At 34.8% G+C, this 26,155-nt stretch overlaps 4 protein-coding genes, 1 non-coding gene and 3 pseudogenes across 8 annotated transcripts; 5 read left to right on the top strand and 3 right to left on the bottom strand.

Moving 5' to 3' along the window:
- The first annotated feature begins 531 nt into the window (after positions 1–531).
- arrd-20 lies at positions 532–2,993 on the top strand (annotated as a pseudogene). The gene is made up of 5 exons: positions 532–716; positions 893–995; positions 1,081–1,243; positions 2,057–2,808; positions 2,856–2,993. Coding segments are annotated over exons 1-5 (1,341 nt in total).
- A 549-nt stretch (positions 2,994–3,542) lies between these two features.
- Positions 3,543–4,764, bottom strand: srbc-4 (annotated as a pseudogene). The gene is made up of 6 exons: positions 4,643–4,764; positions 4,376–4,595; positions 4,113–4,331; positions 3,889–3,990; positions 3,738–3,842; positions 3,543–3,686 (listed from the first exon to the last, which is right to left on the bottom strand). Coding segments are annotated over exons 1-6 (912 nt in total).
- Positions 4,765–5,837: 1,073 nt separating this feature from the next.
- C04E12.10 lies at positions 5,838–11,152 on the top strand (annotated as a pseudogene). Its single transcript has 21 exons — positions 5,838–5,899; positions 6,238–6,368; positions 6,418–6,471; positions 6,518–6,777; positions 6,821–6,952; positions 6,994–7,065; positions 7,123–7,210; positions 7,793–8,034; positions 8,088–8,213; positions 8,261–8,333; positions 8,391–8,478; positions 8,544–8,785; positions 8,837–8,965; positions 9,009–9,077; positions 9,437–9,524; positions 9,576–9,677; positions 9,760–10,004; positions 10,050–10,175; positions 10,220–10,291; positions 10,872–10,983; positions 11,047–11,152. Coding segments are annotated over exons 1-21 (2,619 nt in total).
- Positions 8,479–8,543, top strand: mir-4922.1. Its single transcript, NR_068663.2, has one exon. It is a non-coding gene; the product is annotated as a pre-microRNA mir-4922.1 (primary transcript).
- A 462-nt stretch (positions 11,153–11,614) lies between the features above and the next one.
- On the top strand, positions 11,615–14,326 carry srbc-2 (Serpentine Receptor, class BC (Class B-like); the record flags this gene model as incomplete). Its single annotated transcript, NM_071539.5, has 6 exons — positions 11,615–11,736; positions 11,785–12,004; positions 13,362–13,571; positions 13,710–13,811; positions 13,858–13,959; positions 14,006–14,326. 6 exons carry the CDS (start codon positions 11,615–11,617, stop codon positions 14,135–14,137), a joined length of 888 nt encoding a protein of 295 aa, NP_503940.2. The 3' UTR covers positions 14,138–14,326.
- Positions 14,327–15,914: 1,588 nt separating this feature from the next.
- On the top strand, positions 15,915–17,746 carry srx-121 (7TM GPCR serpentine receptor class x (Srx) domain-containing protein; the record flags this gene model as incomplete). The annotated part of the gene is made up of 7 exons (NM_071538.4): positions 15,915–16,043; positions 16,086–16,246; positions 16,771–16,936; positions 16,988–17,045; positions 17,093–17,256; positions 17,321–17,520; positions 17,572–17,746. Exons 1-7 carry the CDS (start codon positions 15,954–15,956, stop codon positions 17,744–17,746), a joined length of 1,014 nt encoding a protein of 337 aa, NP_503939.1. The 5' UTR covers positions 15,915–15,953.
- A 1,019-nt stretch (positions 17,747–18,765) lies between these two features.
- On the bottom strand, positions 18,766–20,615 carry C04E12.2 (T20D4.11-like domain-containing protein). The gene is made up of 5 exons (NM_001392493.1): positions 20,552–20,615; positions 20,368–20,502; positions 19,397–19,528; positions 18,955–19,350; positions 18,766–18,903 (listed from the first exon to the last, which is right to left on the bottom strand). Exons 3-5 carry the CDS (start codon positions 19,523–19,525, stop codon positions 18,850–18,852), a joined length of 579 nt encoding a protein of 192 aa, NP_001379616.1. The 5' UTR covers positions 19,526–19,528; positions 20,368–20,502; positions 20,552–20,615; the 3' UTR covers positions 18,766–18,849.
- C04E12.4 (PAW domain-containing protein) lies at positions 20,344–25,913 on the bottom strand. Its single transcript, NM_071535.7, has 15 exons — positions 25,827–25,913; positions 25,528–25,652; positions 25,209–25,435; positions 25,034–25,159; positions 24,918–24,989; positions 24,771–24,867; positions 23,242–23,477; positions 23,060–23,188; positions 22,946–23,014; positions 21,406–21,493; positions 21,142–21,198; positions 20,837–21,090; positions 20,667–20,789; positions 20,549–20,620; positions 20,344–20,502 (listed from the first exon to the last, which is right to left on the bottom strand). The coding sequence occupies exons 1-15, from the start codon at positions 25,886–25,888 to the stop codon at positions 20,410–20,412; spliced, it is 1,830 nt and encodes a 609-aa protein (NP_503936.2). The 5' UTR covers positions 25,889–25,913; the 3' UTR covers positions 20,344–20,409.
- Positions 25,914–26,155: the final 242 nt, after the last annotated feature.

Raw genomic sequence — 26,155 nt, 5'->3', positions numbered from 1 at the left:
GAACACTACAATTTTCATTACTGTCTTTCATAAAAATCTTCAAAAATGTTTCTGTTATCTCTTCCATTCTATCATAAACTCTTTTATGTTGGCCACAAACCTACCGCTGTATCTGTTTCTTTTTCACTAGTTGAATGAAAAACAGTGTTCTTTGACCAGTTTTCTTTCCCCGCTGTTCTCTCTTTTTCTCTGCGGCTCTCTATGGGTCAGTGAGGCGCGGAGTGCATGTGTCTGCTGGGTTTGTTTCAATCGCCTCTTCTCCCTCCATTGCTCGCAAAAAATGTTTTGCCTAGTCGTCTAATGCTTGCTTTCTTTAATTCAACTGTTTTGTTGTTCCTTTTTTTATCATCAAATCATTATCATTTCTGCACATTTTTCTTTTCAATTCATATTTTTTACACATTTTCTGAACCTCCGAAAAAAGTGGAATATTTTTAAACCCTATGCTCAAATTTCTGTGTTTTCTCCTCAAATTTTTATCTAATTTTTTTTCCGAATTTTCTCACGATTTTTTCTCTGTTCAGGATTGTCATGCCAAAAACGGAGCTGCTTCAAGTTATATTCGATCAACCTGACGAAGTGTTCTTCCCGGGACAACCGATTTCCGGGCGAGTGGTGCTCACTACAAAGGAAAACTATAAGGCTCGTGCGGTGAATATCAAGATTTTGGGATTGGCTCACAGCAGCTGGAAGAACTACGAAAATGCTTGCAAATTGTAAGGAATTTGAAAATTCTGAGAAATTATATGATCCACGTGGTTTCAGTTTTCCCCATGGTTTCCCATGGAAAAAACGGGAATTTAGTAATTTTTATCGGTTGGATTAAAGCTCCCAGTGAATGCGTTTTGTACAGAGTCTATTGTTTTCTAATCCAATATTATTTAATGTTTAGTAATGGCAGTTCAATCTCCATCCGCCCACGATCGATTCACTACTCCGCAAATGTGAACTACCTCGACTACACCCAGCTTCTTTGGACTTGCGAAGATGGAAAGGTAGGTATTTTTTAAATCAAAGAATAGTATTTAGTTTTATACACATAACTGTTTATTAAAAAACAATATTTTATCTACATTTCAGAACGAATTGGCAGCTGGAGAATACGCGTGGCCATTCTCTTATACTCTCCCTACCAATATTCCGCCAAGCTTTGAGGGAAAATATGGATATGTGAGATATACAGTGAAGGTTGACGTGGATCGGCCATGGCGTAAGGATAAAGCCAAGAAGATGTGCATTACTGGTAAGGGTTATGCATAAATTTGGGGGAATAGAGAAGTTTGCTGCAAAAAAAACCAAAGTAGATTCCTTTAACAGTGAGTAGATTTCAGGAAGGTCTCACAAGGGAAGTCGAAAAACTGAACCACGGACTTTGGCATGCCATAGTATTTTTTTGATAAAAGAGTGAAAAAAATGATCTCTCCAAAAAATTTAGCTGCCCCGGTCCAGGTTTAGCAAAGTTATGACGTTTTGAAAGCGCCGAAAAAAATTCCTTGACCTTAGCATTTGACCTAAACCCTAGCAAAAAAACTCGAATTTTAATAATAAAAAATGTTTTCTAAAAATTGATAAAAACTATTGTAACTTATCCAAAAATGTAAAAAACATATATTATGCACATTTTTTCTTCCCACGGACAAAAAACCACATTGCTTGATCTACATATCTTGAGCGAAATTCGAAAAATTACTTTTTCTTGTAGGTTAATTTATGGGTTTTCTTGAGAGTTATGAGCATGGTATATGTTTTTCGCTGTTTTGAATCATTTACAGATATTTTTTCCACGTTTCAGAAAAAAAATTTTTTTTTGAAATTTTTGAAATTTTTTTAAAAAGGTGGTCTAGCCACTTTCAAAGCGTCATAACTTTGCTGAACCTGGACCGGGGCAGCTAAATTTCTTGGAGAGATAATTATTTTCACTCTTTTATCAAAAAATTACTATGGCATGTCAAAGTCCGGGGTTCAGTTTTTTGACTTCCCTTGTCAGGTCCGGATTAAATCAGATTAAACGTTTATTAACCACTAGAGTTTTGGAAATTCCAAAAGTATTTTTCAGTTTCTCCACTGCTCGATCTCAATGTTATTCGCACTCGCTCACTCAAATCAACCACCAAGCCAGTGAAAATATAGCTTGTTGTTGCTTCCAAGGGGGAATTCTCGAGATGAGTGTGAACATTCCAAAAACTGGATTCGTTCCCGGCGAGACTGTTCCTCTGAACATTCACCTCATCAATCACACCTCGACCAGTGTTACCAACATCAAAGCACAAATACTGCAGCAGTGCAAGTTCACTGGATACAAGAATGGTGCCACTTACAATTATGGTGGTGATTTTGAAAGAAATGAAAAGATGTCCGATAAAATACAAAGAATAAAGTTTGACACGAAGAAGGTCGTCAAGGAATGTCAGAAACTGGAAGTGCCTTCCAAAAATGAGCACAAGTTCGTGTTGGAACTCCGTATTCCGTCTGTAACTCCAACCATCAATCAGTTTTCTCCTGTGGTTACTGTAGAGTACATTTTACAAGTCAATGTAGACGGTATAGTTCGTTGCGAATCGTCAATCTTACTTGGATCAGTTCCCATTCGCCAGTACCTTCCACCTGCCTACTATCAACAGGATCCAAATCTCCCACCGAGCAAGCCAACTCCGATTGGAGCACCACCACCAGGTTACGGAGCCCTACCGACCGACGATTCCGAGAAAGGCGCCGATGCACCGTATCCACTTGGGTTGTACCCTAACGTCAATGATGAGAAAGTTCCAAGCTCAAGCGAAGATCATGGAGCTGCAGTGATTCCGAGCGGTAAGTTGCTCAGATTTATAGAATTTATAGAATGTGTAAAATTTCAGCACCACCATCCTACCAAGAATCAATGTATGGAAAAGGAGGAACCGTGCTCGACGCCAAAGAAAATGGACCATTTGTTCCGAAATATCCCGTATTCAACAATTTGCCAGTATATAACCCAACAGCGCCACCTCCAGAGTAACGCATCATAACCTGTGAAGAGGCAGCCTGCTTTTTGCGTTAAGTTGTTCCGAATTCCACTTTGTTTGCTTGTTTGACTGTATTCACTGTTTACCCCCCCCCCCCCCCGTTAAGTTATGTTCTCAATTTCCCGATGCATAAGTTAATAAATTACTTGTTTCCGTTACCGCTTGCCTACTCGTTCAGAATTTCCATTTTAATTTGAACTTGAAATTCCGAGTCACGAGCTCCAGCTTTCAACAGATTCCGATTGACTCAGACTTCAGACTGATTTAAGAAGCCGTGTTCGCCCTGCGGCGACCTCCGCCTGCCTCGCGTCTAGGTGTTGCGCCGAACCCGAAAAGTGTCGGCCGCATAAAAAAAAAACCACCTTGTGGCACTATGTGGTGTGTATACCAAGCCTTTGACTTCTCGTCATAGTGCAGAAATGAGCCGAGAGCCCGGCGTGAGGCGGGCAGGTTGAAGGCAGGTTTCAGGCCCTGAAACCGCGCCTGGGTGAAAATTGATGGAATGACATTTTATTATAAGAAACTAAAGGGTTAGAATGTTTACGAATTTCTCTCATTTCGATTAGTGTGAGTTACTATTGCAATACTTGTTCGAGCGCTTCTTCTCTTCAAAATCTTCAAAATAAAATATGATTCTACAGCACTTCCAACAAGTTTTATAATATAAACGTAAGGTCCAATGTTCTGCAAAAAAAACCATGAAATTTATGACCGAAATGAGCAAAAACCCGAGACCTTGAAACTTGAAAATGGGAATTTAGGAAGAACATAATTGGATACTGTTGGCACAAAATCACATAGAAATACGTTGGCAGCGTCGACCAGAGCTATATGATTTATCTGAGATTCTAATACTGTTGCATCTTTTTGAATAAAAAACAATTACCTTTGAATGCTCACTGTTAGCATGATGACCGAGTGATTTATCGAAAATTAACAGTCTTGTAGAAAGTAAACCGGAAAATGCAATGTTGAAAGCAAATATCACCTGAAACATGGAAAAATCGTTCAACTGTTGATTTTACAAGAAAGAGAGAGATCTTTTATGCCTTCAACTTTGTCGAAATTAAATTTTGTCTCACAAACCCAAAATTTTTACCAAAAATTTACCGCTCTATCAGTTGTCCAAAAATCGAAATAACACGGATCAACTGAGCATCGCAAAACTCCACAGTCACGTGGCATTGCGGATATATTCATAGTGCAAAAAAGGTACATAAGAAGGTTTTCAAACACATTTCAAACTGACAGACTAATAGCCAATATCAGAATTATTATAGAAGGACATAAATCGCGATACTTATGAAACATAATTGGTGTGTAAATCGCCTGAAAACCTTGATCACAAGTATCCCATTTTCTATCATTCTCACCAAAACCCTTTCAAGCGATATTGCCACCGCCACAATCGATCTCATAGCTCCTGCTGTTTGAAGTGGAAACCCTATATAAAGAATAAAAACTTGCTGCTCGCGGAGCTCTACAGTGAAGTATGAATACAAAATGCAGAATGTCATATAAGCACAACCTAGGGCACTGTACGCCACGTCGAGAAAGAGACGGTAGAAGAAGAGAATCATATTCTTACGAGTTCTGAATATTTCAGGTTCTGTGAGGTACAATTTTTAAGCTCAACTAACTTTACAGTCATTTTTATAAAATAGACGTTCATAATTGTTGTGTAAACAGAAGAAATCACTCCAATTGATGTTACGAGCACAGCGGGCACACTCATCAGAGGACCTTCTTCAAGAGATGACATTTTCTTAACTAAAACCCGTTTTATTTTCAGCTTTTTTTATATAATAAACAATAAATTGGATCAAAAGTTGAAAAAATCATGCGACTTTCGGAAGGCTCAAAAACAGAAAAATGCTTTTTGTTTGAAAAGATCTGTGAAAAAATTGGTCTCCAATTACACCTTCTTCATCAAAAATTTTTTCTAAACCTTTCCAGTTGTCTGATCTATAATTATTGTGGCTGTTATCTTTTAAGCAAGTAATTATAGATGTAGGGAAGTTACACATACCACGTGCTTTTAATCTTATGTGAAAATTGAGAAACGCTGAATGAGATATATGAAGGTATTTTACTAAACACAAAAAAAAACATTAAGACCAATTTTGTGCCATTAGTAGTCATAAACATATTACGTTTGGACTCAAATTAGTTTGATCAGTCGTTGGGTACCTCTATATCTTCCACAATTTTTTTTCCGAAACTGGAAGCAAACAGCAAAACAAAGAAAATAACGAAAATCAGAACGTTTTTTTCAATCCTATTTCCGAGTACTCAGCGCCGGGATTATTTAATAAGGGTATTTGTCAGAATTCTCGAATATCTATGAAAAATTATAGAAGTCTGCGAACACAAGTACATAAATACGTTCGCAGATTCAATTGGCGATTTCTGAAAAAAAATATTAGCACCAACTTTTAAAATGGGATTTTAAAAATTGCATAAAGTTATTTTTTCTGAAACTACAGTAATCCTACAGGCTCCTATACTATCCCAACGGCGACATTACCGCAAATCGCCATGTTCGTATCTTTCCATTTCACAATTTACAAGATAGGAGACGCTAAAGATCACAATTATGTTTTTGTAGCATTCGATCAGACATCTCGCAGATGAATTACTTTTTGAACTCTTCAAATTTGCACGACTACTTCCTTGTATCTTGCTACAAAGATCCCTATCAAAATCTCAACCTGTTTTTGCCGGTTTGACCTTGGGTTACTACTGAATTCTTCTAGAGAGAACTTTATTCGTTTTTCTATTTTCGAGAGAACTATATTCGCAGTTGAGAAGTCTATCGTGAAAAAATAAAAGAAAATGTCTCTACAAGACCCTGTGTATTCACAAAACGATCCACTGTTGTTAGGCAATTCGAATAGGTGAGTTCATTTTCTCTGTTTGCACCGAGCCCGAGGATTACCTGTTCAGGCCTGAGCTTATTAGCTTTAGACCTCCGTTAACGCAATAACATGAAAATTTTGCTTGTATGTAAACGCTGGTTCCATGTTTCCAAAGTTTGCAGTCTATATAGTCTTTGTAGTCTGAGCCGTTTTGGTTTTTGACAGGCTATTGGTACTGTCAGAATACTCTAGTTGTGGAAAAAACGCCGATGTCCGTTTGCCAATTTTTTGAAACATTACCAAATTAGCTTTACTTAAAGACTTGATATATGAAATCCTGTATTTTCCTTTTCAAAAACCTCTCGTACATGTTTAAGATCACGATCAAATGATCCTTGGAAGACCATTGCTAAGGTAGCTACAGTATTTATTGGAATATTGTTCATAACTTCGCCAATTGTTTTTGGATTGTCCGGAGTTGCTGGGAAAAATAATGAAAGCAAACATGGTAAGCACGGGGGATTTCTGTTAAAGAGTAAAGTGATTTATGTGTTCAGGTTCTCTTGCGAATCAAACATCTGCGGATAATGCAACGGAAGAAAATACGCCTAGTGAGAATTTACAAAGCTGTAACTATTCTGATGTAGTCATTTTCAGAGAATTATTCGACATCTTTCACAGAAACTAAAAAGTCTATTATATTGAATCAAAATAAGGATGGAACAGTCGCAGATTACGCAACATTTGAGTACAACGTTACAAGCGACGAATACTCACGACTCAACGATGATGGGACGAAAATTCAACCATGGATCGTGAAGAATATGGAACGAAAAGTGAAGTTTTATTTTTTCAAAGGTTTCCCCGTTGAAAAGACTACGTTTATACACAAGATAACACCAAATGAGGACGGATTGGTACGTTTTCCATTCCGTTAATTCATTTGAAAGTATGCTCCAGATTTATTGGAAATTTGAATTGGTGGACTCTCCTGAAATGTATATAAATGAGGTAGCGATTACCATGGATGTCGTGTATAAGATCATCGACAATAAAGGAAAAGCAGAAATGTGTACTGATGATTCTTTAAAGGTTTAAAAAATCATCCTAACTCTTTCAGTTGTTACTTACAGAACTGCTCAAATATTCCGGAAGATGATGAATTGATGATTCTTAATCCAAACATCAAAACGTTTTTCATTGGTGTGAGTTTGCAATAGATTTTTGAAAATGAGCTACACCTCATATAAAAATGATTGCAGATCAAGATGTCCAAGAGAGAAGATTTTACTGACACATATTGGTTTGACACAAGCAAGATGGGCAGTTTTTCTGTGAAAGTCAGTTCAAGTAAGTTAAGAAGTGCTGATCGGTAGTGAATTAGTTTTGAGATTTTGTATTCTTTTAAATGTGGACTACGCTAAAATTACTTTAAAACACTAGGTTTTTAAGTTATCACCTAACTCCTATTTTAAGTCCTTGAAAGCCAATTAAATATTTCAAACATGTTCCTCAAAAAGTGGCAAAAACGCAGTGTTTGGCATATTTTAAGGTGAATAAAAAATTTTCCGGCAATTCGGCAAATCGGCAATATTTCGACATCGAAAACTTCTGGCAAATTTTTTTTCTTCATTTTTTTTTACTGGAAATTTAAACATTTCAATTTTAATCGGAGAAATTGTACGCATCCTATAAATTTTCATACATCTATTTTGTAAGCAATTTATGTGAAAATATCTTGAACAAATGGGAAAAGTATTTCGAAAAGGCACAGTTTTAAGTGTTTCCGTCTTATAAAAAAGCCTTCTTAAACTTCCGGCAATTTTATGTTCGGCAAACGGCAAATTGGATATTTACAGAAAATCAAAGTTTCCGGCAACCGGCTTGGTTGATATGACACTATTCTACTTTCAATCAAAATATTATTTTCAGAAAAACGATTGGTTACCCATCTTTACAAAGAAACGGGAGACATAATTCATTTGGCTCCCCGCGTATCAGATGAATACGACCATGGGCTACAATTTGTAGTTGGACAGAACCACTTTGTCATGGGCGAACATTATAATAAGGTTACGTTCAAACCTTGGTCCGTGAAAAATTTCGCAATGGAAAAGGAGTTTCCATCGGGGATCGGCTATTTACAGAAGATAATTCCGGATCAGGATGCTTGGGTACTGTTTTTATAAATTTTATCTACACAGGTTAATCTAGAATCATGTTTTAGATCTACTGGAACATAAATATGCATGATGATAAAAAACAATTGATACATTTAAAAATTGAAATATTACAAATGCAAGAGCTTGTCAATCATGGAGGATTAGCTGAATTCTGTCCAAATTCTTTAGAAGTTTGAAAAAAAAAACAAAAGTGAACTGTTTAAGTTTTGAATTTCAGAACTGCATGGATATTCCGAGCAATGGTAGGCTTACAATTTGAGAAACCAGAATTTGAAAAATTCTTCATTGGCGTGAGTTTACTGTATATTTTCTCTTTAGAAGCATGTACATGTAATTTCCGGTTTCAGGTTAAGATGCTCAACAATATGACAACTAACCATACCAATCTGCCAAAGATCGACAATATGGGCAGTTTTAATGCTAGCGGTCATTGGAGTGAGTAGAACAATTTCATATTGAAAAAAGTAAAATTGTCCTCTATATAACTGTTCTATTCACAGAATTACTTCGTCGTTATGAAGAATTTGACACACAAACGCAGCCCATCCAATTAATTCCGGAATCGGGAAAAAACTATATAAAATTCACTTACGACGTTATCAACAATGTCTATTCGCATAATAATGTAGATGGATCAGACGTCTCGCCTAGGAAACTTCAGTATATTGAAAGAATAGTACATGAAGGCAATAATGAAGCATTCATACAGCCAGACTATCCTGAAGAGGTGAATGGTGGTCATGTAAGTTTACATTGGTATATCAGCCTAGCATTATGTATAAATGCATTTTAGATAGATTGGATGTTCCAATTGAAAAACGATGGGAAATCCGTCAAAAAAGTGGTGATCAAAATGGCGGGAATAGACGATATTTTGAAGGAAAACGCAGGAACTATTGAAGCTTGTTCAAACTATCACATAGTATGAATATGTGAAACTACCTTTTAAATGTTCATATTTTTAGAATTGCACAAATATTCCGACAAACAAGAGTTTGATAATGGAGTATCCAGTTGATATGCTATACATAAGTGTAAGTATACTAGGAAAAAAATCCTAAAATTCCCTTAAAAGTGGCGTAGCGCCGGTGGGGAAATCGTTAAAAACCACTCATTTGGACCCAAAACGACCAAATATCATGATAAAACGTTTCAAAAAAATTTTGAAATTTTTTTATTTACTGAACATGCGAAAATTCTTTAAATTTCCTCAAAAGCTCGTATTTTTCAAAATTTTGGCAATTTGCCAAAACTTTGACCGGAAATTATGAAACATCTAAAAAATTTTGGAGTGTTTTATTATATTCGGTTGTTTTGGATCATAATAATTGCATTTAGACAAAATCCCCACCGGCGATACTCCACCTTTAATAGTGATATTTATGAGTTTCAGGTTGTTCTTTCCGATAATATAAGATTATTTAAAACCGATGTCAATGATAGAAAATCAGTGGAAACGTTTTCAATTGAAGTTTTCTGGCGTGAGTTTTGTCAAAGCAATTTTACTTAGTAAAACATTAAAATCTGTTCAGAAAACACTACTGAAACTACCTTAGCCACTACAGCTGTTTCTGAAATGACAACTACGCCTGGAACCATTGAAACTACTTCACCTTCAACTTTAAATGACACTGGTACGTTTTTTTTCACACTAAGAGACTATTATAGTATTTTTGCAAAACCAATGAGATCGTCTTCCAAATAAACAAAATTCAGAATCCAATCAAGATGTAGTCTCAACGCCATTATTAACTTGGCGGGAAGAGCATATCGCTTTGGGACCAATGTCAAAAGAAAATCATGTGAAATTTACGTACGATGTCACGAGTGACACGTATTCACACACTAAGCCTAATGGATCTTCATATGTACCGTATAATGTTGGCAATATTGAACGAGTAGTGGATAAGCGACTGAATCAAGTTTATTTACATAGGAACGATTCTACAAAATATACTTATGTACATTTTCAACATTTGAAAGTTCAATTTTTCTTTCATTTTCAGATAAGTTGGGCATTCGACACCACGATCGATGGGAAAGTTGTAGACAAATTGACAATTAAAGTAAGCGGAATGGAAGAATGTGCTTGGGGAGGTACATTAGAAATTTGTCGAATTTATGGATACGAGGTCTGAAATAATACAGTCTTGTCATTTAATCTTTTTATTCTCAGAAGTGCACCGTGATTCCCATTAACGAAGGATTGACGATTGAGTATCCACAATTATCTGTTTTCAAGATTGGAGTAAGTTTTTCAACAAGTAATCTGGCTATTTATTGTTAGATGCCTATATTAATAATTTATAACGCAAAATATGGACTAATAATTACAGGCACGAAAATATACAACACTAATTGCTGATTTAATTTTTTGTTTTAAATTTAAATTTTACGCGGATTTCAATGATTACTTTCATTTTAAATTTTTGATTAAAAATTGAAAAAAGTGAACAATTTGTATTGTATATTTACAGTTGGGTCCGATAATACAATGCTAACGGAATTGGGGTTATCGGTGCCATTGATCTAAAAAAAGCCCGCTGTAACTAGATAGGTGTAACAGTATTAAAATGTGAGAAAAGCAATATCTAATAGAAAATTCACTTCAATTTTCAGAAGTTACTGCTTCTGTTTAAAACCGGTTATTCAAGTAAATCATATAAAATTTACCGATTTCCGGTCCCTCCGCGATTACAGTAGTATTAAAGACTTATAACTTACTATTCACTTACTAAAACTCATGTACAGAGCATTAAGATTTTCTAAAATATATTTTTCGAGAAATCCAGATGGGTTATTTTAAGTTATTTGTACGTGTTTTTTAGTACTACTACTCCACGCTCAGTGATCCAAAAAATAATCCAGATACGATACTTTTCAAAACCGAATTGAAGGAAGGACTCAGCGTGGAAAGTCTCTCAGTCGAAGTCAACTGGAGTAAGTTTTCATATTTTAGACTCAATTTATATTTTAAAGCCTATTCGAACTATAATTTTTCAGAGCCCAAAGGACCACTCACCAACCAAACTACACTGCCAACCTAATCGTTATACATATGTATTTACAGTCGCAAATGACAATTGAACAAATAAATGAGTTGATCAGCTTTTTGTTCTATTGAAAATGTGGAACTTTACTAAAAACCCGTAAATTGTATTATTATAGAAAATCTGTCAGTTAGTGTCAGTTAGAGTGTTTGGTCATAATATTCAGATACCTATGTATTACAATTGACAATTGACATATTGGCTAATTTTTCCTCGTTTGCAACTCAATTTTGACACATCCTATTTTGCTTTCCGGGCAATTTTCAAACATCTCCACCACTACCTGATAAAGGGTAACAGATCATAATAATTATAGTTTGGAGTTATCCAAACCGAGACAAGTGAAAATGTCTCCAAGTGAGTTTTGATCTAAATTATTAAAGTAGCATGTGATTTCAGACCACTTTTTTTGAAACCTGAAATTATCAAACAAGAAACATTATTTTTATTTTTCAGACCTTCAAAAAATGCACAACTTTTTAAATTTTAATTTTGAACCAATTTAAAATTGATTCTAGAAAATGGCATCTCCCGAAGAAGGTCCTTTAATGAGTGCGACCGCAGTGTTCGTAACATCAATTGGGGTGATTTCTTCTGTCATCACAATTGTTATGAACGTCTATTTTATAAAAAAGATTGAAAGGTTGGTTGAGTTGAAGTACATATTGCCAGACATTCTTGAAATATTCAGAACTCGTCAGAAAATGATTCTCTTCTTCTACCGTTTATTCCTCGATGTCGCCTATAATGTTCTAGCTTGTGCCTATATGACATTCTGCATTGTTTATTCATTTTTCACTGATGAGCTTCATGCGCAACAAGTTTTCATCCTTTACGTCGGGTTTCCACTTCAAACAGCAGGAGCTATGAGAACGATTGTAGCGGTGACAATGTCGATTGAAAGGGTTCTGGTGAGAATTTAAACGCATGTACAATGCGGCGCGAACCTCCGAACGTGTCGGCCGCTTCCAACTATTAGTTTCAACTAACTAGGGAACCGTCACAAGGTGCCACTCGCTTTTTGGACGAAACATGTTTCATGTGAAAGCCCATGTTGAGAAACGGTAAAATGTAAATTTTTAGCTGCAAATTTTCAGAATTGAGCTCAGGGTGAGCATTTAAAGATGCTCACATCAGTACTAACTGCGCACTCCAGCCGCAATATTAGCGTATCGGTGAGGGTTGTGGTGGTGATTTTATGTGAAATATATGATTTGTTGTCCATTGAAACGTTTTTGCTACTTTGAAAAAAGTTTAGAAGCTTTTTGAAAAAAAAATTTTTCTGAAAAATCTGAAATGTGAAAAAATAATCCAAAAAAAAAAAAATTTTTTTTAATTTTTTTCAAAAGTGTTTTAAACTTTTACAGTTGATAGACAAGTGTTAAAAACCTAAAAATAACAACTTGCTGAATCCGGGTTGAGATTTTTTAACAGAAAAAGTTACCTGTTCACTTGCTTTTTTGCGAATTGTACCTTAACTTTGAGCTATGATATCTCTGTGATGAGCCACAGTCTTGTTTAGCGATTAACTACAAAGTTGTAGCAAATTTTCTGTTTAACATTTTGTTAATTGATTAGTTTTTGCTATCAGTGATTTTCGCAGAGTAACATATCTGTGAGACTGTACAACTTTTAATCGTATATTCCATAAACGTGAATGCCCTTTTTTCTGCGTGGGGTACTAATACCAAAAATTAATTAATTAACAAAATGTTAAACAAAAAATTTTCTACAACCTTGTAGTTAATCGCTAAACAAGACTGTGGCTCATTACAGAGATATCATAGCACAAAGTTAAGGTACAATTCGCAAAAAAAGCAAGTAAACTGGTAACTTTTTCTGTTAAAAAATCTCAACCCGGATTCAGCAAGTTGTTATTTTTAGATTTTTAACACTTGTCTATCAACTGTAAAAGTTTGAAACACTTTTGAGAAAAATTAAAAAAATTTTTTTTTTTGGATTATTTTTTCACATTTCAGATTTTTCAGAAAAATTTTTTTTTCAAAAAGCTTCTAAACTTTTTTCAAAGTAGCAAAAACGTTTCAATGGACAAAAAATCATATATTTCACATAAAATCACCACCACAACCCTCACCGATACGCTAATATTGCGGCTGGAGTGCGCAGTTAGTACTGATGTGAGCATCTTTAAATGCTCACCCTGAGCTCTTTTCGGGTTCCTTGCTGCACGATACAGAATGCGAGGATCGCGGCGCGGCAGGCGTTTCGGCGGAAGCCCTAGGATGAACAATAACAATAATTTTTCAGGCCATTTACACACCAATTATGTTTCATAATTATCGCCATTTATGTCCTTCTATAATAATTTTGATATTAGCTATTGGCTTGGCAATGCTCGAAAATCTAATATTATACCTTTTTTGTACTTTAAATATATCCGCAATTCCTCGAGACTGTGGAGTTTTGCGTTGTTCACTTGACAATTGTTATTTCAACTATTGGACAACTGATAGATCGGTAAGTTTTGGTTTGTCTTGTTGGATTTTTGGGGTTTTTTGGGAGCCACCAGAAAAATAAAAAAGTTTGAAAATTTTGAAAGCAACAAGCGCGCGCCCTAATGTATAAACTTTAACAGTTCACTGTTTCATGTTTCAGGTGTTATTTGCTCTTAACTTTGCATTTTCTGGTTTATTATCTACAAGACTGCTTCTCTTCAATAAAAAGCATAATCATAATGCCGGCGAAGAGCATACAAAGGTAATTGTTTCTTATTCAAAGTTGAAGAGCTCGATTAAAATTTCAGATAAATCATATTGCATTGATCGACGCTGCGAACGTATTCCTATGTGATTTTCTGCCAACTTTCTCCAACTATGTTAATGACTATCCATTTTTCAGTTTCAAGGTCAAAGTTTTGACTTCTTTCGGTTTTATAACTCTCCTTTTTTCAGAACATAGGACCTTATGTTTATATCATAAAGCTGGTTGGCAGTGCTGTAGAATCGTATTTTATTTTCAAGGTTTTGAAGAGGAGAAGCGCCCGGTCGAGTGTTGTAGTAATAACTCGGACTTTTAATAGCTGAAAGAATTTTGGAATCAGTTTTTCGGTTCTAATTTAGTATTGATTTATGTGTAAAACTGTAGTACTTGGTATTTATATACAATTGATAAACAAATAATTCTACCCCCGCTAGCTACATATGCTCTGTTATTCCTTGTTCAAATCATTTTTATGTTCATTTTTTATATTTTCTATTAATAAAGCTTACATGCAAAAGTATTGTCAAAAGGGAAATTGTTCAAACCACCCAAACATTTAATTGAAACATCACTACCGCCCCAGTTCATTTTTATTGTTGAACAATGGATTCTTGACTTTTTGTCCGTTTCAGCTAACATTTCTGATCATTGTAGTTAATACAACATATAATTTCCGATTTGTTTCGAATTTTTTCTGCTTAACAAAATTATAGGCTCGCGGACGGAAGCTTTTTAAAGATAATTATACTCGTATGCACTTTCAGACTGGAAAAAAGTTACCTATCTTATAAAATCAGGTCGACCCATATTTGCAAAAAAAATTGCGAAGGGTGTAGTTCCACGCAGGCGCTTCAAATATATTTTCTGAGAGTAAAATATCGGGAATTTGAGCACCTTGAAGCTTCTTGTGCACCTCGAGCACCTTGAGCACCTCGAGCACCTTGAACAAAACTTGAAAAATGTTAGACGAAAATTGAAAAATGTTAGACTAAAATTTAAAAAACGTGAGACGAAAATTGAAAAATGTTAGGCGAAAATTGAAAAATGTTAGACGAAAACTGAAAAATGTGAGACGAAAAAATTGAAAAATGTTAGACGAAAATTGAAAATGTTAGGCGAAAACTGAAAAATGTTAGGCGAAAATTGAAAACCTTGAGCACCTCGAGCATAAAAAACAATACCTATTAATGCTGTTTCAGCTACGAGAAGTTTCTCTTATAAAATCTTATAAAATCAGGTCGACCCATATTTGCAAAAAAAATTGCGAAGGGTGTAGTTCCACGCAGGCGCTTCAAATATATTTTCTGAGAGTAAAATATCGGGAATTTGAGCACCTTGAAGCTTCTTGTGCACCTCGAGCACCTTGAGCACCTCGAGCACCTTGAACAAAACTTGAAAAATGTTAGACGAAAATTGAAAAATGTTAGACTAAAATTTAAAAAACGTGAGACGAAAATTGAAAAATGTTAGGCGAAAATTGAAAAATGTTAGACGAAAACTGAAAAATGTTAGACGAAAATTGAAAAATGTTAGACGAAAATTGAAAAATGTTAGACTAAAATTTAAAAAACGTGAGACGAAAATTGAAAAATGTTAGGCGAAAATTGAAAAATGTTAGACGAAAACTGAAAAATGTTAGACGAAAATTGAAAAATGTTAGACGAAAATTGAAAATGTTGGGCGAAAACTGAAAAATGTTAGGCGAAAATTGAAAACCTTGAGCACCTCGAGCATAAAAAACAATACCTATTAATGCTGTTTCAGCTACGAGAAGTTTCTTAAGTTTGTCAAGTTATCCAAAAACATTGTGCAGGCTCGTAGGTAGGTATGCATTCTCCGGATTCGTTTGCGTTTTTATTCTGAAATAAGGTTGATCAATCTTCGTATCCTTCTCCGAAAATGTCTACTACCTCCGATCAACTAGAATGAGTTTTAATTATATGTGTGACTAAACCGATATAGCATTTTTAGTGGTTAGGATAAAAATGGGTGCCACTTTTTTTCTGCGTTTCTCAACGCTGCTGAAACCTTGTGATTTTTTGATTTTCTTTGCTTTTTGGTGCCAAATACTAAATTACCGTTTTACCTACATTATTTCAGGACAACCAATACATTTCTCGATTTTTGACCTCATTCAGAATGTCTAATACCTCGTTTTGGGATACATTTTTGTACTCGGAATTTTCCACTCCCAGCACTAGAACCGTATCAGCTGTCATGCTCATTTTGGTATGGATTTTTGGAAAATAATTTGCAGAACCATTTTTCCAGGTTTGCACCGTCCGCTCAACAATTAACGTTTTGATTTTCATCTCCACACTTCTTCGGATCTCAAAGCGAGATGGGTTTCTGAAAATTTGTTGTTTCAATAGTTTTGGGAGCAGTATAGTTTGCATTGGATATTTGGCTTTTCCGGTTCCACGCCTCTTAATGTTAGTTGAAGTTCTTTGCAGCTGACATTTCGCGGGTTTTCCAAAAACATTTTTTTGTTTTGAAAAATGATGCAGCAGACACAACACAGGTGACGATTTTATTTATTAAGTACTTTGCAGAAAGTAAGCATTTTTATAGTTTTGCTGTATACGGTATTACGAAGACCTCAAGATGATCAATTTTGGCACATCTTACGCACATGGGTCTCGCGGAAAACGCTAGCCGTGGCGAGACCCGTGTTGATTTATCGGCAAAGTTGCCCACTAATGGACGTCTACGTAATACTGAAACTTCAATTCTCAAACTTTCCATAAAATGTTTTCTTTGTCCGAAAAAAAATTGCTAATCTACTTTTCTTGATAATCACTGTAACATTTCAGTTTTTCCCCCACATAATTATTACCACATATTCACATATTATATAACCACATATTATAATTAGAGCAAAACCTTTTTAAAGATCATGAGTCCAATTTTGGACCAATGTTTTTTGTGCTCAATTCCAAAGAATTTTCTATATCAGGGACGGCTACCCAAATCACTGGCTCAACGCAGTAATGGGACAACTTATCGGTTGGTTTGGATGGAGCATAGGCCCTCTATCACAGATTCTATTGGCCACCAATCGAATAACCGCTGTCTATTTTCCAATTTGGCATATGAAAAAGTATCGTTTTAACCCAACAAATGTATAATAAGTTCACTTTTTAAATAAGAATCCTCCTGAAAAAATATTTCAGATCGGAATCGGTGTGGCACTACTTATCGCGATATTTTCATTTGCTGTGCTACTTCCAGGTTAGTCAAAAATTGTTCCGATAATATTTTGATGATGTGATTTTTAGAAGGTTGTCACTACATATTCGACCGTGACTATCTTGGATGGATTGGTGAAGTGGAACCGTGCGGAAAAATGACTCAGAAGACATTTGTCATTATCATGGTTGGTGTTACTGCTGTGACTACTTTTTGCAGTGTGCTTCTGTTTATCAAGTTGGTTTTGTATTCGGTAAGATTGTAGTTCATAGTTTGTAGCTCCCCCCCCCCCCCAAAACTAAGTTCTCATTTTTCAGCGCGACCCTCATGTTTCCAACGCACAACTAGCGTATCGACACAAGAAAAATAGACGATTGATAATTCAAGCTATTGTGCAAAGTATCCTCATTATAATCGACTCACTTAACTCTTCAATCACTTACAATATGTTTCCAAATTTAATTTTTCAATTTATCACTCTCTCGTTTTCGATGGTGTTTTTAAGAACCGTGGAAGGGTAGGTGAAGCCTTGATTCTTGTTTGATTCCAAATTTGTTTGTTCTTTTAGATTTGTGGTGTTTTCTATCAATAACTCCATTAACGCCGCAGTGAAAAAAATGATAGGGATTAAAACATTGGTTCAAATTGGGAAAAAATGTTTTGTTGCAAAAAATTCAAACTCAACGGGACCGCAGAGGCGGTATCATTTGAATGTTTTCGGATTATTGTTTTTTTTTTCTTAAATTGTTCTTAAAGTGTTTCTTAAAGTTTCTTAAAGTTTCTTAAGTGTTTCTTAAAGTTTCTTAGCTTTTCTTAAAGTGTTTCTTTAATTGTTGAAAGGTAAACAGTAAATTTTAATATACAGGGGTTTGCAGAAATTTCTCAAATGTTTTTGAATTTGGTGGGTTTTGAAGATTAATGCTTTGGTATGGGATAAATTTCAGGAAGCTGAAATAGGTGTAGCTTTCGAGATTTCTGTTGTGTTACCCCGGCTTCCTGGTTGGCCTTGTAAGATTCTAAGACAGATTTGTTAGATTAAAAATAATGGATCGTAGTGAACCTGCAACTAATTGTAGCAATCATGAGAAGAAGGAAGTAAAAGTTTCAAATGTATGAATCATGGTTCGGGATGAGATAGAGTTGATCGGCAGTTGTTATCTACATTATTTTTATCTGAACGGAAGAAAAATCAACGGTTCTTGATCTGCTGTGAACCAGAACGTGGTGAAAAAAAATTATGATAGGGTTATTGTGAAATGGAATCTCTATTATTTTAATTTTATATTATTTTTAAATACTTTCTATTAAAAAATTTCTATAAGCTTACATGGAAAAATATTTTCATTGGGGAAGGTGTTCAGACCTACCAAATATTTAATTAAAAAATCACTACCAAACCCAGTTCATTTTCCATGTTTAACAGTAGATTCTTGACTTTTTGTCCATTTCAGCTAACGTTTTTGAGCATTGTTCAGTTAGTAGTTATACAACATATAATTTCCGATTTTTCGCCCAATCTTTCCTGCTTGGCAAAATTATATGGTTGCGGACGGAAGTTTTTTTAAAGATAAAAAAGGATAAATGTTATCATGTTATCATGCCTACAAAATACGATATAATTATACCTTCTTAGACTCACTATCAGTAAGAAAACATTTTTAAAAGTCTACCAAAAGTCTACTAATTTCCGATTGATCTATGATGCATATCTTGATAATCTTGAGTGGGTCGAGTCCGTATTTGCTTGTGGAAAAATAGGTACTTGCAAACATATATTGTTTATTTATGTATCAAAAAACAAAATACACAAAAAAAATTTTAAGCGTTGGGAGTGTTCTTCTGATATTTAAACGTTGCTAAAGTCACAATGCTTGAGGCCAGGGGTATCTTCATTGAAATGCTGAAAGTTTCTTCTTAAATAAATGCCCATATGTATCGAATTTAAACTCACTTGCAAAAGTAGCTGCCAATCTTTGTCTCCACAAGTTTCCTTGACTACTTTCTTCATACAATTGTCGGTTCCAAACATTTTCTTACACAATTTGTCCGGGCTCACCTCTGTTAAATCTTCGTTGACTAATTTAGTGTCCCATTTCTCATAGCATTCAGGTTTCGGCTTCGAATTTTCTAACTTAGTCAGACAAGAGAAAAAGTCTGTAGAATAGAAGTGCATGGTCACACATTGCCCTCTCATTCTTTCGTACATCGCAAGATGTTCAGTTCCCTGTCCACACCTCAGAGCCTCAAGACAGTTTTGCATGGCTATGCATGATTTGCTGAATTCCAACAAACTGCTTGCCTTCTTTATGTCTAGAAAGAATGTTTTTGCCATGTAATCTCCGGCTCGCTGAAAATGACTTATTATATATTGCTAGGAGCTCCTAAAGTCTTACGTAAAGACAGGTGAACACCTTTCCAACAGTGACTCCCTTGCAATCGCTCTTGTTTGGAGGTTTGTAGGCCCCATACGCGAATGTAAGGAGTAGTGTTCCAAGTAGAGCAAATTTGAGTAAGTTTCGCATCTTCTGAAAAATATTATATCAACAACATGTTCGAAAAATGGAGAGTAAAAGTAAGAAGAGAAAACGTTGATTTCGATGTGGTATGGTTTTTGTTAGACGCGCCAACTGTCCCACAACCGGGTCTAAGATGTTTGGGACAAATGGCATGTGGTGTGAATGTGTTTTCTCCAGCAAGGGGTCACTCCTCCAACTCCGATTTTCACGTAAATTGCTTCCTTCGAAACATATTTTAAACGTGAGGTTGCTAGAGCACGGTTCCTTTCCACAGCACATGTCGTTTGTTCCAAACATTTTGAACCCGAGCGAGGGACATCAACAGTTGGTATTTGATTGTCGAAGTCGTCTGAAAACACCGAATTTCATAAAGAAACTTATTGCAAACTTTTCAAAAAAAAAACGTTATGGCGGCTCGAAAATATGAGTTAAAATTTGAAAGTTGACCGGCTTTTCAATGTTGAAATCACCATCTAATTTTGGTTATTCAAATCAACCAACTCGCATTTTCAGCTTGATTAAGGTATTTAAGTTCGATCGATCAACAGATTTGGGAAAATTTGGTAATTTCTGGTGGTTTATCAACTTTAAAATTACCTGAAAACGAGAATATCCATAATTAAATGATTATTTCGAAAAAGTTAATTTCCTATTGACAAGTCTGTCAAATTTCAAATTTTGACTCTTTTTATGTCATTTTTTTGAGTCACCATATCCTTTTTCTTGGGAATTTTCAAGAAGTTTAATTAATAAATTCGATGTTTTCAGACAATTTTGAGTTCAATAAAGCTTACAAAAATTTGACTACATCACAGATAAAACACTACAAAATAGAAACTGTTTATTACTTTGCGACTTCACTTTCAAACTGATTGTGAATACAATCTTATTTAACTCCAGTAAACAACAATTGAAATACTCTCGACACTGCTTCTATCGTTCAGTTCAGTTTTGAAGACTTTTATATTTTTGAACAATTCAATCTGAAATTTATGCATGTTTAAAACATATTTCTACGATCTTACTTACTCGCATGAAAAACTTATTAAACTGGGGCTTCTCAATGGTCAAGCTTCCGTTTGTCGGAATAGCCGTGCACTTCTGAAAATATTAAAGGTGAACGGGTAAGTTTCGTTTTTTTTCAGACAAAAACGTGTTGACAAGCATTGGCTGTTCCGCCATTATTGACAATCTCATCCATTCCTGCAAGTTTTATATCCAATTTTTCTACTGTTCTTCCAGGGGAGTTGAAATCAAATTCCCAGTTGATCTGAAACGTAAAACGGATTTTAAAATACAAATGCAAAGCAAACGTACAAGTCCAATACGCTTATTGATGGGCTCCTTCATATGTATATACGCTACATTCAATCTTCTATCTACTACATGCTCCACGTTAGAAGCAAGATATGGTTTAACTGGAGATCCATCTTCATAACTTTGTGAATACGTGTTGCTTATAACATCGTACGTGAACTTTGCGTAGTCTCTTCCGGTTTCCGGTTTCAATTGGATAATTTCGTAACTTTCAGTCAGCGGTGTTGTTGAAATGTCAGGTTGATGATCTGGTTCTAAAAAGAAATCCATATTTTCTCGCAAGATTTCCGTATATCCAAACCAACCTGTAATTGGTGTAGTTGAAGATTTTGTCGTGACAATACTTCCCGGTGTCGTTGTTGCTGAAAAAACCAAAGTTGCACTTTCTGAACAGATGGAGATAACTAATGAACCTAATAGCACAAAAAAGACAAAAGATCACAATCAGGTATTTACGGCAAATTTTGAATTTCGGAATTGGCCACAAAAATGTGTTCCCAATAAATTCCCTATTGTTTGCCACAATTACATAACATCAAAGCATCCTTCTCAGTACAAAATTGACTCACTCCAGTAAACTTCAATTTTAAAACTCTCCACATTGCTCACGCCTTTCAGTTTTGTTTTCAAAACGCTAATATCCTTCCAAAGCGTTATCTGAAATTGGTATATTATAGCTGGAAACGTACATGGGAAAACTCTTTCAAACTACTTGTATCGTGCCAAAATGGCAAAATATTATACAGGGTCGTCCATAATTATGATGACAAGTGTCGCGCTCGTTTGCGGTTTCTTTTTACACAACTCAAACGTTTAAATTTTACAGTTTTGTATTGAAGCGATAGAAGAATTAATTTCCTTTCGTTTAACATAAGATACTTCTTCATTTGTCAAACACCGGAATCGTAGTAGCGCCGTCAAAGTAACGCATCCTATCAATCTGACACGCAACATATGTTTTTTTTTCGATCGTGGAAATTTTGGAACCGTTTTTTGTCACAGATATTTTATTATTTTGGACACACAAAAATATAATTCTATAAGTTTTAACAGCTGCGGCGTGTGTTTCATTCATTTCTAGCTTCTGCCAAAAAAAAATCCTCTGCCAAATAAATGTAAGAATGTTGTGGAATTATCCACAGCCTTTTTTTCACTATTTTTATAAAAAATCTGAACAGTGAATACAGATTTGGTCATATCTTTGTTCCCTGGTACGATAATAACACAATTTTTACAGAAATTGAGAAAAAAAATTGTAGGATAGGATGCAATTATTTTCGAAAATTTTTTAAATTAAATAAATTTTTTTCTCATGAGTATCATGACAAGTCGAAAGCCAGACATTACAATGTTCATGGTTCAACTTCCTGTAACCATCCACAGAGGCGCGAGATTCGCAACAATATAAATTGTACCAGAAAACGCATTCTACGATTTATAACATCTCGAAATGTGTATTAAGATTTTTCTCAACTGCAGGAGAAGCTAGAAAGAACCCGAGAAAGCAAAAGATTTGCAATTAACGTGCCAATGACAAATTTTTTCCTTTGTTTCAGAATGTCTGCCATGTCGCACAAGCAGATATTTTCAAAGTTTAATGTCATTTTTTGTTTACTAGAAAATTGTGAATAAAACCTGTGCGGTTTAACTATAATTAGAAAATTCTATCAAAATTTATTGGTGCGAGAAGTTGCCACCATAATTATGGACCACCCTGTAGTAAAATTTACAAAATTGTCTTGAAAGATTTTTTGACAGTCGAAAAGTCAAAAAGCTGAGGCTTTGCCACTTTTAAAGAAAACTATAGCACTGATGCATGTTTGAAAATCTAGACTGTTTGAATATCACTATTTCAAAAATAGTGTTTTTTGATCGACGACTTTCAAAAAGTGGTTCAAATAAGTGTTGTAAAAAGATTTTTTCAATTAAAAAATATATAAAAATTAGAATTTTTTGGAACTTGTTGAATTGTTATATTTGGTCATAATGTTTGTCATGTTTTATAGAGAACACCTAATGGCGCTACTCCATCTTTGATGTTTGTATAATTATTAAAAAATATAAAACAACTTCTTACAACAATAAAACGTTTTCACTGAAAACACTCACACTTATGTATAACGTATCCATTTGCTGCATAATTGTTAAAGTTTCGTTTTCCAGAAATATGTTGCAATCCTGAAAAATTACATTAAGATTAGCCAGTTTAGTATTGTTTCAAACTTCATGAATATTTTCACAAGCTTCTACAACTCCTGCTCTATTATTGGTGAGTTCTTCTATTCCGGGAATTGAGATGACGACTTTTTCAACTAATTTTCCATCGTTCGTCAAATTGAACGCCCAATACATCTGGAATTAAATTTTTTACTACAAAAGTTTTGCTTCAAATACTAAAGACTTACATTTGAAAAGACGCCGGGAAACTCCTGGCGCAAGTACACTTCATTATTTGTTCTGTCTACTAATCGTTCGATTTTATCAACAAAATATGGCGCAACTGGTGATCCATCTATATTATCATGTGAATAAGTGTTGTTGAGAATGCTATACGTAAATTTTACGTAGTTGTCCCCGGAATTCGGATTGAATTGGATAAGCTTATTTTGTGTTGTGATCTTTTCAGCTAGATACAGTGACTCTGAAATTTGTTGTAATGTAATTAAATGCTAACGTAAAACACGTAAGGCACACACTCCGCGTTCAATTCAATTTTTAACATTTTTTTTCTGAATTGAAAATTTTCAAATTTCAATTTAAAACTTCATTTTTCATTTTTTTTTAACGAAATTTTTTTACATTTTTTATTAATAAAAAAATATTCATTTTTTTCCTAATTTTAAGGTTTAAGATGATTTCAGAGTACAGTGTGTCTATCCGGCATACAATAAAATCTAGGATCATCTCTTCGAATGTGGAGGACAACACAGGAGAACAGTATGTACATATAACCAAATATATTTAAAATTCTTGACTAAATGTAAAAAAAAACACATTAGTTTAAAATAAATTGAGTAAAAATTTGTTCGAGAAATGTATCCAGAAAATATAATTTTATCGTCAATTTGTTCAAAAAATGAATGGGACTGAAGAGTTTGAAACTGGATGTTCATCTCAAAATAAAGGACAGGAGAGAAACAAGATCAGTAATGTAATATACATTTTATTTTTTGCCAATTTATTACTTATTTAGGTACTAGTCCTAAATCCCCCCGCCACTTTTCCTTTTCTACCCCGCATTCAAATTTAACTCTCACGTGAATGTTTATTTTAATACTATTTTCATTTTTAGGCTTAGAAAACAACATTACTAAGCCTAAAATACGGAAAAAGGCCACGTTTTTATCGAAGAAAATGTAAGGAAAAGTGGCGGGGTGATTTAGGACTAGTACCCTTATTTATTATTAGTATTTTGTTGTCCTCTACATGTTTTGTTTTTTTAAATAAATTATTGTTTTAAAATCGATTTCAGTTAAAATCAATTTTCAGAATGAACAGAAAAACAAAAATCACACCCACTTTTGCCTCTTATTGCCGCCTGTTTGCCCCCTTCCTCCCCCTTCCGAACCCAGAAATTTTCGGCAACCGGCAACTTTCGATTGTCGAAATTTTGGCAACTTTTCGGCAACCGGCAACCAAGTTTTAAAGTTGTTTTTTGTTGAAATTATATTTTTGAGCGTTTTGGCAAAAAACAATAATCGTTTTTTCGTTAACGGCGAAATATTAGCATTTTTCACGCTCTCCGAATGCTTTTTCTGAGCTAGAGAATGTTTGACATTGATATCGGCAGTTGCCGAAGTTGCCGAACCCAGAAATTTTTTGGCAACCGGCAACTCGGTTCAGCCTCGGTGTAGCAGTTGGAGCCTTTTTAGAAAATGTATGCCTGGTTTTTCGAAATATTTCCGTTTTTCAAAAAAAAAAAGTTCAAACTCACTCCAGAAGGCTTTGACTGTAAATCCCCTCTCAAACTTTCCACATTCTGTACACTTCTCATCGCGACCAAAAAGTTGGATATCCTTGAACAGTTTTATCTGAAATTTTTTGTACATTCATGTATGAAACAAGGTCATAGCAAACTTACTCCTACAGTTAGAGTTTCAGATTCCGGTTTCTCAAAAATTAAAACACCGCCTACTGGAATGTCTTTACAAACCTGAATACTAACAATTTGAAGTGTTAATCTAATTGAGTTCAAACTTCAGAAGGTTGAAGACAAGCTTCGGCTTTTCCTCCACCATCGGCAATATTGTTGATTGATACCATTCTAATTTCAAGTTTTTCCAATATCTTTTCAGTAGATTTCAAGTTGAATTTCCAATAAATCTAGAACAGGAACATTGATGGACTTCTGTTGAAAAATTTAAAAACATACACTTCCTTCTTCATTTTTATCTTTCTTGTGTAGGTAGGCATCGTAAGGTTTTTCAGAGTGTCGCTCAACATTCTTGACAACAAATGGATTAATTCTTGATCCATTTTTGTTTACGTGGGAATACTTTCCTGATATTGGATCGTACTGAAACTCTACGTATCTGTTTTGTGAGTCATTTTCCAAGTGGATTGGCTCCTCCTGTGTTGCTAAAGCCTTATGACTTGGCGCTGAAAATATCAAAATCATTAACAAAGAAAAAATACTGACTTACTTGATGTAAATTTACATTAAAATTTTGCAAAACCACAATCAAACTCACCTGCAAGATGGGAAGAAGGCGTAGTTCCCGACAAGGCAACGAGAATTGTTGCTGAAACGACCAGAACTCCAATGAATGCGGTAGTTATTTTAGCGATGATCTTGCCAGGATGACTTGGTGGCAGTCTTGAAATTGTTTGAAAAGTTGGAAGAAAAAAGTTCTTGTGGTTAGTTATAATAATTTCCGACAACAGGTATGCCGATTTGGCTCTCGAAAATTGAAAATGACTCGTAGTATCCCGGCACTATCCCGAAATGTCTTCAAACATGACACAATTGGCTTGTAAAAAAAGAACTTACCTGATTGGTTCACCCAAAGACAGAGTAGAGTATTTTGCATTCGTGGGATTTTGAGATGACATTGCCGCCACGAAAAGTGTTTAGAACAAGTTTAGTTTTTCTTATAAGAACTTCTCAACGATTCAAGGTCACGATCAAAAACTAATACTCCGACAACGGGAAGAGATATTTGATAGACATCTTGTGACAGGTTACTTGCAAAACACTAAGAAACACATTTTTTACAGATCAAGAAGTATTTCAGTGTTTCGAACAATAATCTAAGGTGTCCTGCATATGCCGGGAACGATCTTAAAAATCCTCGAATTTTGGGAAACAATTGACAATCA

Source organism: Caenorhabditis elegans, chromosome V, assembly GCF_000002985.6.
Source record: "Caenorhabditis elegans chromosome V".
NCBI classification, from domain to species: domain Eukaryota; kingdom Metazoa; phylum Nematoda; class Chromadorea; order Rhabditida; family Rhabditidae; genus Caenorhabditis; species Caenorhabditis elegans.
The sequence above is the reverse complement of the archived record's forward strand: the minus strand, read 5'-3'. Positions and strand labels throughout refer to the sequence as shown.

Excerpts from the sequence above, each read along its gene's own strand:
- C04E12.2 (NM_001392493.1), bottom strand. The coding sequence starts at position 19,525 with ATGCGAAACTTACTCAAATTTGCTCTACTTGGAACACTACTCCTTACA. Across the intron at positions 19,351-19,396 it reads AGGTGTTCACCTGTCTTTAC|CGAGCCGGAGATTACATGGC; the intron begins GTAAGACTTTAG and ends AGTCATTTTCAG. Across the intron at positions 18,904-18,954 it reads ATTGGCAGCTACTTTTGCAA|CATTTCAATGAAGATACCCC; the intron begins GTGAGTTTAAAT and ends AGAAACTTTCAG.
- C04E12.4 (NM_071535.7), bottom strand. The coding sequence starts at position 25,888 with ATGTCATCTCAAAATCCCACGAATGCAAAATACTCTACTCTGTCTTTG. Across the intron at positions 21,494-22,945 it reads TGGATACGTTATACATAAGT|ATAACGCTTTGGAAGGATAT; the intron begins GTGAGTGTTTTC and ends TACCAATTTCAG. Across the intron at positions 20,790-20,836 it reads TCAATAAGCGTATTGGACTT|ATCAACTGGGAATTTGATTT; the intron begins GTACGTTTGCTT and ends TTTACGTTTCAG.